At 35.9% G+C, this 14,814-nt stretch overlaps 1 protein-coding gene across 1 annotated transcript; it reads right to left on the minus strand.

The window, feature by feature from the left end:
- Positions 1–1,584: 1,584 nt before the first annotated feature.
- LOC122141005 (phosducin-like) lies at positions 1,585–6,435 on the minus strand. Its single transcript, XM_042746660.1, has 4 exons — positions 6,254–6,435; positions 4,735–4,800; positions 3,731–3,879; positions 1,585–3,085 (listed from the first exon to the last, which is right to left on the minus strand). Exons 2-4 carry the CDS (start codon positions 4,781–4,783, stop codon positions 2,570–2,572), a joined length of 714 nt encoding a protein of 237 aa, XP_042602594.1. The 5' UTR covers positions 4,784–4,800; positions 6,254–6,435; the 3' UTR covers positions 1,585–2,569.
- Positions 6,436–14,814: the final 8,379 nt, after the last annotated feature.

Raw genomic sequence — 14,814 nt, forward strand, 5'->3', positions numbered from 1 at the left:
AAGAGCTCGGCATGAGACACACAAAACATTACTACAAAATCACCAAACCCTGCAGGCCCTCAGTGGGTGTGCCTGCATGGCTTGGCCCTCAAGAGAAAATATGTTACTCTCAAATTGGTTTGCATGTCTTTTTCAAATATGGAACAGACAAAAAAATTGCTTCATGACCCCACACGCTGATGCAATTTTGTTGCAATTGCTGTTGAATTTTTTCTGAACTATGGTGAGAATAAAAACTTAGTTCTGGGTGAGGTAACAATCAGGGCTAAATTATAGAATTCAAGCATACAGTAAAATAGCCTGTATGTATCAGTACTGCATGTTCAAATTAATTAGGTCATTTAAAATATAAAAACACTAATCGTTGGATTAGAGTGAAAATATCCTGCATGATGACAAAGGCTCCAGCTGGGGCAGCCCTTATTTTGACACTAAACAAAGATCTTGGATTTAAAACCAGTAATAAGATTCCAGACTAAGCTGATCAAAAAAGATCACATACGGCGCTCATAAAAGCATGACAACATGGGCGTACAGCCACTTACTGCACTGATTAAGCTTACTGATGACATGGTAGTGCTATATTGAAGTATATTTGTTTATATATATTTGTTTATTTATAACTATATTTGACTCTACACAGCAACATTTCAAGACAACAGCAGATTTTAATCCACTCTTACAAGAGGTTATCACTGAAAAGCCCTAGACAGGAACAGTAGCATGTCTTTTGTTGGCTCACTTCTTCGTAACCCATGGTTCATCAGGAGTTCAGCTAAATCTTGATCATTGCCCCATACTGTGCAACTCAACTCAAAGGAAAATCCCCAAAATACATAATTATAACATGTCAAGTTATAGGAAAATTATTGGGAAATGCACAAATGTGCAACAAGTATCTATTCTTTTAATATACAATGGAACTTTTGAACCTGCAGGTCACGGTAAAGTCAGTTGCAGAGACTGTGTTTCAGCAAGTGCTGTCTCGCTTTTCAAACCACATTAAAGGAAGGTGCAAATTCTCTGGAATTTCTCTTTATTGCTCTCTTGATTGATTCTGTTCTTCAAATGCTTTCTTCAGGGGTGAAATATAATTTGTGTGCAAGTGGAGCACGTGTATAAGTAATAGCTTCTTTTTTTTTTAAACTAAATGCAGGCAGGGGAAATGTTCATTGTTTCCATTTGCATTTATTTATGTATGCCTAAAAATACAGTTTACATAAAATATCCTGGTTTATGCAAAATTCCAGCCAAACCAATTTACAGTAAGACAGCTTGTGCAAACCAAAAATTAGGTTAAAAGCCATCCCCACCACAAAATCAAATTTTACTCAGGATGCTGCTTATCTTGAACCTCACAAAATTTCTATGCACCGAAAATCATAAAGGTGATCAAGCACAGGTTTAAGGAACAGTTCACCCAAAAAAGAAAATTTGCTGAAATTTTACTCACCCTCAGGTCATCTAAGATGTAGATGAGTCTGTTTCTTCAACAGAACAGATTTGGAGAAATTTAATTTAGCATGTCATCACTTGCTCGCCAATGGATCCTCTGCAGTGAATGGGTGCCATCAGAATGAAATCCCAAACAGCTAAAAAGAACATCACAATAAGCCACACAACTCCAGTCCATCAATTAATGGCTTGTGAAGTGAAAATCTATATATTTGTAATGAGCAAATCCATCAAGGCATTTTATCCTTATATGTCCTCTATCCATATTGTAATATTGCTGTTTCCAGTGAAAAGTCATCTTTTCTGAATCAGGAAAGAAATATTCATAGATCAAGCACTGTTTATAAGCATAAACTGTTCAAAACAAATATGTCTTATGATTATGATAATGTCTTGATATGATAATGAAAACACAAGGGATGGTTTTTTTCACTAAAGGAAAGAATTTTTACGGATTATCGATTTGTATTTTGGCCAGAAGCAATGGTTCAAAGTTAAAATGCCTGGATTTTATTTCTTACAAACATGTATTTCGGTTCAAAAGATGCTAATTAACAGACTGCAGTAGTGTGAATTACTGGACTCTTGTGATGTTTTTATCAGCTGTTTGGACTCTCATTCTGATGGCACCCATTGACTGAAAAGGGATTAATTTGTGAGCATTTCTCCAAATCTGTTCTAATGAAGAAACAAACTACATCTTGTATGGCAAGAGGGTGAGTATATTTTCATTTATTTGAAATTTTTGGGCTAACTATTCATGTAAGAAGAACCAATCATGGGCCATTCTCATTTGCATCATCTTTGGCTACATGCAATCACAAAATATGTCCATAAGTATTCCACATGACACTAATTCATTCTTATCTATTTCATATTCATGTAGTTGTCTATTTGTTTATATGAGAAAACAGTTGAATATCTCATTATCTTTCTCAGCTTTATTCCATTACTTTGTTGTACTGTACTCAAAGAGATCTTTACCCTGAGCTGCATGTGCAAACGGAAGCATCTCATCATGTTAGCTGGAAGAATAATGAAACTAATTCTTGTCATATTCAGAAAAACATTCCTCCCATTCATTTCATCCATTCTTACTCTCTGCCATCTTGCATCACTCCACATCTGCTTCATCCTCATCAGCTCCAGGGCCACACTCCTTCTCTGGCAGCAGTCCATACTCATTGAGGAAGGCCTCTACATCGGTAGCAAAGAACTCCTCGCTGAAATGCTGCGTAACAGCCAGGAAGTTCCCCAGAAGCTCTCCAGCCTTGTACACTAACAAGGCGGGCAGCACGTCATCTGAGAAACGCTCACCAGCTCCAGTGGCGGCGGCACTAATGCGGCAGAATTTAACACTGGGATATTCTGTGGCCAGGCAATCCATGCAACTGTTAAGCACCTCGCACCCCTGCACTCCATCTTTGAAGATGTGCACCACCACCACTGTGAGCCGGTGCTCTTTCTCAATGACCTCCAGGAAGGCCTCGCCACTGTCAAGGTCGTACACTCCCTCGAATTTGGGCCCGAAGCTCAGGCGTTCGTGCATCTCCTGCATGCATTGCTTGCGGTACTTATGCAGACTTTTCTCATCATCTTCCTTTATCAGCTCATACTCCTGAGCGCTCATCTGGGAAGTGAAAAAGAAGCAGGAAAATTCAAAGCTTTTAAGGCCAATGCAGATTTTTGGGAGAGATAACTGCATTTAAATTTAAGTTAAATTAAGTTAATCCATTAAATTATGTTTTGATGTCAAAGAACTGCCAAATATGATGACCTCTTTTGAGGAACCCCTTCCTAGCATAAGTGTAAAAACCCATTTATACGGTGTGAGAAAAATATTATGCGTGAAAAGAAAAATATGCTGTTTCTGAAATGCACTGTTTCTGAAATTAAACAACTGGCTTTTATATGGTAATTGTACTGAATATTTGCTAAATATTTTAACATTAATTTTAACAGATTTTTTTTCTTCACATTTTATAAAAATATTTGTCACCCCTATGTAGCCCATAGGGGGATCCCTGGACCTCAGTTTGCAACCTCTAAATTCTTTATATGAATAAATGAATAAATTCATTAAAATGACTAACACAATAACTATAGCAATGTTTTAGTATAGTTTGGTGTTAGTTACTTTTGACCAAAGTAATATTATACATAGAGACTTATCCTCCCTTTTTTAGAATGCACTTTTTACAGCCTAATTTAGAAAAGCATTGTTTTTCTTCAAAGAGCTCATTTTTATTTGGAAATCATGGTCAAAAGAGGCAACCTTGCGATTGAATCCACCCACACAGGAGTCTCCGGGTTTGTGGGGGGAGGACATCTGTCTTAGAAGCTCTCTCTTGTTGGGAGGCAGAGCCTCCTGGTCCATGCTCTCCAGTTTAAATTTACGCCAGTCATTGATGACACCCTTTGGTCCTAGAGATACCATAAGTGAATGAATAGATGAGTGAATTACATCAGTAAATATACTGTAAAAAATTATTGCAGAGATTAATTATTATTAATTCAACATTAGAATAAGTAATAATGTTTTGTTTAAAGTTTGTGCTTTACTTAAAATTATACATTTAGTTTAGTTTAGTTGGGTTGGATATTTAAGTTCAACAAATTTAAGCTGTTATAACAAATTGCAGCAAGCCAACCATAAATCAAAAGACAAGCAATAGGCTACCGTAGTTAGTTCACTTTCAGCAGTGGATGATATCAGTTCAGGTCAGACATATTTTATAGAAATGTATTTTATCTCTAATTTGACTTATATGGGGGAAATGAGCAAATGTCCAGACACTGATGTTGTTTCAAATTTTGTTCAATAATTGAAATTATAATTGGGCCTCAAAATTTCCTGGTTCCTATCTCAGGGATGAATGTGTTTCCTTCATTTCTTCACAAGAACACCAAGTTGTTCACAATGGGAAGCTGGCAACCATAACGAAAGGATTCAGGCTTCGACCAACTCCTTTGACCTAAAATAGTTCCTTGAAGAACCCCTGAATTAATTTCAGTCATCCAACAGCACATTCTTAAGTTCATGCACATGGTTCTCTAATGTTGGTAAATGGTCATGTGGCATGCAGGCAAACAAATAAAAATGTTATTGTTTTCTAGTAATTTTATTATTTAATTAATTAATTGCTTTTCATCAATTTGCAAACTCCAGTTTGGGAAACCTTTCCATCTTCATTCAGCATGCTCTTAATACATTAGATCTCTTTCCCTATATGACCCATGCATTTTACAGTCTCACAAAACAAAAAGAACCATACTGACCTGTGTGAGTGACAGCTGCTGGTTCCTCATCTACGATTCTGTCAGACATTTTTATTTGTTGATTATCTGTGGAAAAAGGTCAAATCTTCATCTCACTTATTTATGTCAAAATAAATAAAATTCTCCTTCAGCAAAAGTAATAAAAACTGTATGTCTCTGAATGACTATCCAGTTTTAAACAAAGAAAACAATAGTTTTTTTTTTTTGCATTACTTTTTCAGGAAGGTAAGATACATTCAATCTTCATTTAATTCGAACAAGGTATAGCATCAAAACTTCATTGAAATGTTGGCACGTGGACAGTGTCTCTATACCTGATCGCTCTTTCTTGGAAGATATTAGGTTTATTACGAGTAAGAAGATCAGATTACTCCTTGATCCAATTTATTTGCACAAGTGGGCGTCGTCGATATGATGTCATGGAATGACAAATGAACTGTCCTCAAATAATTTACAATATGCAAAAATTCCCATTTCAACCTAGACACTTTAAATCGGTTTAATTGTCATTCATTTTAATGCACATCTCTTTGATTCTATTTGATTCTACAAGCAATATCATTGAAAATGCATAAAACTTTATTATATATCACCTTAATGCCAACATTAAAATCAACAATGTAGAACATATTTGGTTGCATTCAGGTCAGTCATTATACTGGTCTTTTTCATATGAGGTTGAGACCGAGATCAGATAAAGCTCATGCTGCAGCAGATTAGCAGTTTAATACTAGAGCTCAGAGTCTTCATTTTGCTCCGCTAGCCTCTGGCCTCAAACCTCCTCCATTGTACCTTTCACTGCTCTCAGTAAATCACTGACTGCTAATTGAGATTACAGCTATGATGCAATGCCTCAGCTCAGATGGCAACCAATGAAATCCTACATGACAGCTTTGAAGGTTGCATCCGTTTTCTTTGTTATTTCTTTAAAATGTTGATGCTTGGTTTGTGCACACAGATTACTCTTACTGTACACTTATTGTTTGAGAAAAAAATACTTTTTTAGCTCCTTTGAGTCTTTAATCAGTTTATCAGTCTTTTTAAATGTTTTTCATTCAGTCTGACCTGAATCTTCAAGTCTTGTTAAATCATGCAAAATGGTAAACATGGCACAAACTTCTGCATAGTTTTCTGATATAAATATACAGTAGACAACACTACCGCTATCTACAGTACATCAAAGTATCTGAACAAACCACTTAAAAATGCCAGCTCCAAGGTTTGATTTTGATTCATAGAAAAACAGGAATTATACTGTCACTTTAGCATGCAAATCAAATCAAAGTGGACTTTGTTTAACGTAATACATTTGTCTGTAACATCACAGCTCATCAAAAGTAAAATCAGGCCTATGATTACATATGCTTTAGATAAATAATGCTGCGACTCACTTAAAGCTGTAAAACAGAACAACCAGGAAAAGATGCATTTTAGCATGAAGTTGAAATATTCTGTAACTGCATGAGTAAATCAGTCTGGTCCCACAGAAACCTGTTAAATTAAACAGTTGCCTGCTCACCTTTTTTACGGTCCGAATACGTCCCTTCAGTGAGCTGTTACGTGGTCACTATCACCATTAGCTTGTCCTTCATGCTTTTTTGAGTGCGCATGGGGAGGGCGCAAAGAAGCTTTCTTAAGTCAAGACACATTGGACAACTCTGTGCTCCTATGCAGAAATAGCACAGGGCACTTAAGAGGATTTAAGTCCAGTAATTAGACACTATTCAGAATACAACCAAAGACAAAGGTACCATAGCTGTGAGAGGATAGTGGTATACAAGATACTGAGAACATGTGGGGAAGAGGGGATAATAGTTGAAAAATGTATACTAACATGGAAGAAAAAAGTTTTGGTTTTTGACAAGCTACATCAGATCTGCTGCTTGCAGAATCATTTATGTGCAGAGATTTGAGCAGTGTTAAACTGGCTAACAGTAAACAAAATCTTTAGACTGTATGGCTAATGATTTAAGTGTTTTTCTGTGCATATGTTTAAAGTTCAGACTGAGTCAACAAGTAACTCAGCAGTTGGTAAAAAGAATATCACTGGCATCACTGCCATCACAGGAGCAAATTACATTTTAAAATACAAAGTAGAAAGCAGTAATTTAAAATTCTAATATTTAACAATATTACTGTATTTTACTGTATTTTGAGCAGCCTTGGTATGCAAAAGAGACTTCTTTCAAAAGTGACATACAGCCAAGTATGGTATCCCATACTACTTTTATTGAAATATGCATTGTAGTTACTAAATACTGAAGGGGTGGTGAGATGGATAGATAAATTAGGAGAATCTGGGTAAGGGAAAGAGAGACAGAAAAAGAATGAGAGTGATGAGATAAAGCAGCGCTGACTGTTCTGGCTCAGTGAATGTGAATGCACAGATGGTACATATACAGGATTGACCTCATTAGTGTGAAAACACTCATCTTTTCACCCTAACTATTCCTCGCTGTATCCTTCCTGTGTATATCCTGACAACACAAACACAAACAAAAATAATTTACTTAAATGAACCCATAACTAATATGACATCATTTTACTGTTCTCAAACAAACACACATTAAAAAAAAACATTAATTTTCTCTTTTTCTTCTTCTTTTTTCGGTCTGATACAGCTCAGTGATTTTGGCCATAAAAATCTTTCAAATGGGTGAAGAAGAACTCTATATTTCTCATTTATTGGAACCTAATGCTGACTTTCTAGGAAGCTGTGGAAGAAAAGTGGAAGTTGTGAGTCAATGTATGACTCAAGCTTTGTTTTTATACAATTCTTTGAATTTAAACCATATAGTTTATTATGAATTCCTTTAGCTTTTGCACTAAATGTCACAATGTTCCATGGAGGACTTGGAATAACTGTATAACTGTACGGCATGAGTCAACAGAGAAATAGGATTCTATTTTAATCAAAAATGGTGCAATGCAATAGTGATACTATATGTACTTGCCTTTCTGTATTTGCTTTTTGTAGTGACATTACTGCTGATCAAAGAGTGGTTTGACAAACCGGAGGTATGGGAGGTGAACTGTCAGTTATTAGTCATGTGAGGTAAAAGCGAATGTATTTTTCCTGCTCATGGATACACACCCATACAGGGATCACCGGCAGGTTAGTGTGCGCCTGCCTCCCCCTCTCATTAGTTCAAACGGATTGTCATTGTAACTGGGTGTGGTGCAATTGTAGGTAAAACCCCATTAGGATTCCTATCAAGGATTGCCATGGCACCATCATAACAACACAGAGTTGTGACCACAGGTTTCAGGTGATACCTGCATTATTTTGCAAAGCTATTCTGGGCTTCTGCTTTTGAATTGCTTTCAGAAAAACAAAACAAAACAAAAAAACTTAACATACAGTCTTTTCTACACAGCATAGACATTGCATGACGTTTGAGAGATAAATAACATTGCCAATCTCAGTCACATTTCTTGCTTTAACAGGACTCCGGATTATTAATCTCAATATACAGCATGTTGATTACCCCAAAAATATTATATTGACTCGTCTCCCATGAACATTTTTCCTTTTTGTGAGAACTATCCCTTTAAAAATGATTAAGTATGTGCTCTCTTTTGAAACAATAGACAGGAAACACTCCCATAGCCTTTCTACACGTATCTACATGTAAACTAAAGTCAGTATGCGCTTCAAAACATAGACTTGTTTTGAGACTATTATGATCCACTTTATGAAAACCACTGACTCAGAGCTTGGTGACCACAGTGGAGTTTTAATTTTTTACCAAATGATGCTGCATCACAATGACCAACAGAAGATTTAGTTATACCTCTCTGTCCCATCATGGTCGCCGTGATTTTGCCAAGTAAGACATGTTCCTGGATCAACATCTTCTGATGATCCTGGATCAACATTGTTGTCCAAAAGTTTAGACTTAACCCAATCCTTACCCCTAAACCTAACCCTACCCATAATTTATTCCTAAAATCAGTGGGAAATGATAGCTGATCAACAAGGGTGTAGAAGCACCTAACCCTGATTGTAAGACCAAAACAACTAAGTTATATCTCAATTCTGATTGGTTGATTGGAATGTTGTGCGGCTATGATAAGGGGCATGACATTTCCCGACCAGGCGCCGAGTGATGTCAATCACAACACACACTGACCCAGCTAACCAATCACAACACAGACTGGCACAGCTTACCAATCACAGCGCATTTCGTATTTCAGAAACGGGCCTTTATTTGATGCAGGAACTATTCCAGCCGTTCATGCCAGACTGGGGAGAGAGGTGTTGTAATAATGTAAAATGAAAAATATATGTTTTTCGAACAACCTAGTATGAGAGCCTGTTCTAGTACACGCCCAAAACAAAATCAAGACCATGTAAAAAAAAAAAACATAATAGGACCCCTTTAAAGTAAAGTGGCCAGAATTCCTCAATTTCCGATAATATTCAATAATATGCCTCTATAGCAGACCCATCCTGGCTGAACTCTGTTTTACAAATCTCATCTCTACCAGGAATTTATGCGCACTAACTCACCATCTCTCTATTAGTTTTCCATTGCTCATAGATAAGCAGACAAAGATTGATGAAGTGATGGAAAAATAACCCAGAAAAGGTCAAAAGTGTAAAGAGACTTTGTTGAGCACAGGAAGGGGGTGCAGAAAATGGAGATATTACAACTGTGAAAGTGTTTTTTTTTTTTTTTTCTGTCTGGGACTAATTCAGGCTCCTCTAATAATTTCTGCATTATTGTGGTTACAACAAGAGGAAAATATGGATAACATGAACTTTTGAACCATCTATATATTTAGTGGTGTAAAATATGCATATATCATGGTTTGAAAGGACATGATGCTCCGTGGACATTATATATATATATAATGAATAAAAAATATATTTAATTCATTTGTTGTCATTGTAGAAATTAATTTCCTTGAATTTTATTCAATTTTAATTTTGTATTACATTTAGGTATTAAATTAATAATAAAATAATAAAAAGGCATTCTCTTTCACACATTCAGCTGTACATTACACACAACATACATAAAATAAAATACATAAATAAAAAAGAAAACAGCTCTTACCTTCACTACTATATACTGTAATCAGACACCACTGTGTGTCTGATCACAACAGTATATTTTCAGGCTAAACCTATGTGCGGATGTGCACGTGCAAGTATTGTGCAATCCTGCCTCAGCATGTGTGTGCTTACGAAGGGGGAGCACTATATTCACTTCTCATAAATTGTTTTCATTCATTTACTTTCATAGATTACTCATACTCATTCATAACTTTTTTTTTCTCTGTAGCCCCCTTTCTCCAACTGGAGAGAAACAATGACTCATGTAGGTTTTCCTCACAGCCACCAGGTGACAGTAAATACACAGTAACCACTTCCTGTTTGCTCCTAAACTTAAAGGGTTAATCCACCGCAAAATTAAAACTGTGTCATTAATCACTTACCCCCTTATCGTTCAAAAACCCGTAAAAGCTTTGTTTGTCTTCGGAACACAATTTAAGATATTTTGGATGAAAATCGGGAGGCTTGAGACTGTCCCATAGACTGCCAAATTAATAACGGTATCAAGGTCCAGGAAAGAAAGAAAACAAAAATAACGACTTTATTCAACAATTCCTCTCCTCTGTGTCTCTCCAAATCAGCGTAACGCCATTTTGCAAATTCTGTGTCAGACGTGCTGCGCCGATGCGCTGTTTGCTTTCAAACCAAAGCGTAAATACACGTAAAAAACTTATCCTTGTGGCGCGGCTGACACAGAAGAGCGCAAGCCGCTTGCGTACTGCTCAGATTTGCCAAAATGGCACTATGCTGATTTGGAGAGACACAGAGGAGAGGAATTGTTGAATAAAGTCATTATTTTTGTGTTCTTCATGTACAAAAAGTATTCTCGTCGTTTCATAACGTTACGGTTGAATCACTGATGGCAGATGGAGTATTCTGATTATGCTTTTCATACTTTCCTGGACCTTGACACTGTTATTTATTTGGCAGTCTATGGCACAGCCTCAAGCCTCCCTGTTTTCATCCTAAATATATTAAATTGTGTTCCGAAGATGAACGAAGCTTTTACGATTTTGGAACGACATGGGGGTAAGCGATTAATGACAAAATTTTCATTTTGGGATGGAGTATCCCTTTAAGAACATAAATAATGACACCAAAAGTAGTAATTTTTCAGTTGTTTATGACATATACTTATTAGAAAAATAAATACTGTCATTGTGTAGCTACTCACTATCATGTTGCTCCAAACTCCACAAAATCAGAGGTTAAAGTGTTAAATATGTGTATCGCTACTTTATAGGTGAGAAGACTAAGTCGGTATTCACCTGAAATTGACAGCTTGACATCAGCTCTAAATCTCCTTGGTGAGTTCATGAGAGAGCTCTCATGCGATTCGTGAAGATGGATTCTTTAGTGAATCGTTTGATCCAGTTCACAAACAACTCTGAATGATTCGTTCATGAATCAGACGATCAAGACTGCATTGCCGTGCGAATATGTGCTTATGTGATTGTGAGTCATAATTTTCCAGCTATACAATTATTCATGAAAATGCATAATCGAAATCGAAAATTTGAAGAATTACATTAAATTCACATTGCACGTGTTTTTAAAAGAAAAATTATTGCTTAAGTATTTTAAAGTAGGCTACATTAGGAGAAATTAGAATTGCTTCGCACAATGATTCACTGTGAACACAACGTGAACAGCCTTGGCTTGGCTATTTAGGCCAATTATAGGCTATAGGAACTTTAAATTAATTCAAATGCAACCTGCATTATAAAACTGACCAGAGATCTATTAAAACCAGACACTGGTTAATGAGTTTACTACATCAATGGCCATTTCAGCAACTAACCATTAAAAAGTATGATGTAAAGAAACCTCATTTGCTTGTTTTTTTTTTTTTTTTACAAGATTCACAAAGGTTCCTAAGCTTCATAAAGCAGTGTTTCGAGAGTGCTCATCACTACATTATTAGACATCCTTATGAAAGATAAGTAAAAACATTACAGTCATTACACAAAGCTATGGCTTTCGAAGGCATGGAATATTAACTTACAAGTCATACGGACCACCTTTTTGTACTTTTATGGTTCTTTTATGTCCTTTAAACATGAATACTCCTTGTGCCCATTCATGGAATGAAAAAGAGCAATTTTGGGTGAACTATTCTTGAACTATTAGTGCTTAAGGGCACAATGGTGACATCTCACGTCTCACCCTGTATGGGTTTCAAACCTACAACTTTTTAGCTTCCAGCCAAGATCATTAACCAATACCATGCATTACTATAGCATCACTGTCATGAAAGTATGACAACATTTCTAAAATGATGCACTTCAGAAACAGTTGTTGTTCACAGGTGTTTTATGCCTGATTTACCCTCTTCCACCACACCCTCAGGCCAGGGGAGACATGAGAAAATCCAGCAATTTGCTTGTCACAGCTGTCACACCTACACATCTAGAGCTGTACAATAATATTGCATCCCCAGCCCTTAATATCAATATTATGGTAAGGGCTTACTGCTATTTTTAAAACCAACTAAATGAATAGCTGAGCTAAGTAAAGAAAAGTAAATATATACTATATATATATATATATATGAGCCACGCCCAGTCACTTTCATTAGTTTATACTTAGTCTCTGATAATCTTAACATGATAAGAAAAATCTTATCACTAAATACAGCATGTCATGCTTGGATGAGAGCTGTGTGACGTAGCTTCCTGTTTATGCGTACTTGTGTTTACGTGAGCACAAATGTGTGTGTGTTGACCTTTAAGAAGTCTTCACAACATGTCAGGGTTGTTTTAGTGTTTTGTGCATATCTTTGGTTGTGTTTGCAATGATAAATAAACAAAATAAATCAAATTAGGCCAACCATTTGCTTCAACTTAAAATGTCTTCACGTCACCTGCTAAACATACTGCTATCTCTCCTTGAAGCCTCCTCAAAATATTTACATAGCCAAAATCGGGTTAGTCACCCTGTTTACATGGTGTAAACAAGAGAGATTAACTTACCTGATCATAGTTCAGTTTTACAGACATATTAAACCAAAAATGACCGACATTTTCAATTAAAGAAAAAATCTAATTAGTAGGCTAAATGAATATAACTGTATTATAAGGAGGAGAGCTAAAATTAGAAATATTTACATTCCAGAATTTGGTTCTGATAACCTCAAATGCTATGCCATTTTCCTGTATATTGTTATTTTTTTGCACTTCAACACCTGATATTTGAAGAACATGCCTGTTGTTGACATGTATTTTTACGTGGAAGCTCAAAGTAATGACTATGTTAGGACGGTATGTTAACCTGTATATAAGTGTCATGGAAACATTCCCCCTCATACAAACAGAGGAAGTATCAAGGATGCTAGAGCTATCACTGGGTCTCAAACAAACCCTTTCTGTTTCAGAGTTTCCTCTCTATGAACAAGATATTGGTTTTGTCAGAGATACAGTATGTCGGAAATCTCCCAAATTACTTGATTAAGGTATCTTTGACAATTTACAGAAGAGGGGACCAAACAGAGTGCAATTATTTTTTTTTTCCTTCAGAAATGGTCACTGAAAGGAATTTAACCTTCAGAAATTGTTGATTGTCAACCTCAGGAGGTTGAACTAAATTTTAGGGCAAATACATGTTAAAACAATGTAAAGTTGATTTTTAAGAAAGAGATGGGATTTATGTGGATTAAATGATTGGGGAAGTTCAGCATACGTCATCAGAGAAGTCTGTCGTTTTACCTAAAAATCAAGTTATGATATTTTGATTGAGAATTACAAGATCAGAAAAAGGATCATGTGCATTTATCATTTTTTTTCACACTGACTTTAAAATTCTGATATGAGATGTTGTGCTTAGGTAAGAATATCACATGTGGGTGCTAGTTTGAGACCAAATGTTGTTTTGTAGTTACAGTTACTGCATATTCCCCATAATTAATTATACTAAAACATCATTTTGTTGAGCTGTAGTTTGACAAAAGCTTGGTTGTGCTTGACAAATGCGGTCAATACAACATGCAGAACTAAGTGTATGTGTTGACCTAAAATGAATGTGACATGGTTGTTCTCCCAGTGACAAATTGATGTATGAATGGTGATTTCCTTGTCTTTGTTTTAGTTTAGAGATCAAAAATTCCAGTTTCAGGTGACTGATCACAAAACTGGAGATATGAGCCAACCGTTTGCAATTAAACAGTCACAATCAGATCTGAGTATGTGTGTGTGTTGGGGTGTGTGTATAATGGTTTGGATGAAAATCCCAGTACGTGAACATTTTAAATCCTAATTAACAGTGATTTTTTTTTTCTGTACAGTCATCTAAGGTTCTGAGCTGATCTGCCAGATCTGTTCAATTGCTCCATGAGAACAGACGGCTAACTGACTGCTAGATGGGTTTAAAAAGTCATAATTGATATAAAGGTTTAATACTGATCAGAAATAAAATAAGCAATTATGATGAAAGATTATTGTTAGACTGAAAGGAATTCACATTTTCATATTCATATCTGAATGCACTGATCATCAAAACTGTTACTATATATATTTATATGACATGAAATTAATTTTCCCAAGAAAGAGTATGAGGAAATGGAGTGTCAATGACAATGTTATCACTAATTGCAAAAGAAGCTAGACAGAAACTTATCAAGTCAAGTCATGTGGTCTTTCTTTGTAGTAATGCCTCATACCAGCCTAAAATACTAACACCTACACACACTCACTGATGCATAGACCACACACACACTTAGTCACATTACAAGTATTTTACAGGTAGTGTTTCATGCATAGAGGAAAAGAGGCCTTTGATTTTTTTATATATATATTAATTCTTGCTGTTGGAAATCGGAAGTCAGACATCAGGGTTCTTTTCAAAAGATATGCTGTTTATTTAAGACTAAATGCATTCCTTTAAAAATGGTGCATAGCAGTGGTGAAAGGTGTTTGTGACTAATCAAACAGTCATTCAGTTACAGCTGTTAAAAGACAGTATGTGCCAACAATTCAATAATTCTGTGTACTAACAAATGACATCATTTCCTTTAACATGCAAAC

The sequence above is a fragment of the Cyprinus carpio genome, chromosome B20, assembly GCF_018340385.1.
Source record: "Cyprinus carpio isolate SPL01 chromosome B20, ASM1834038v1, whole genome shotgun sequence".
Lineage (NCBI taxonomy): Eukaryota > Metazoa > Chordata > Actinopteri > Cypriniformes > Cyprinidae > Cyprinus > Cyprinus carpio.

What these genes read in the sequence shown, in the direction of transcription:
- LOC122141005 (XM_042746660.1), bottom strand. Translation starts at nt 4,783, where the DNA reads ATGTCTGACAGAATCGTAGATGAGGAACCAGCAGCTGTCACTCACACA. An exon ending in AGCAGCTGTCACTCACACAG is followed by an intron (nt 3,880 to 4,734) that starts GTCAGTATGGTT and finishes TGGTATCTCTAG; the next exon opens with GACCAAAGGGTGTCATCAAT. An exon ending in TGGGTGGATTCAATCGCAAG is followed by an intron (nt 3,086 to 3,730) that starts GTTGCCTCTTTT and finishes TTCACTTCCCAG; the next exon opens with ATGAGCGCTCAGGAGTATGA.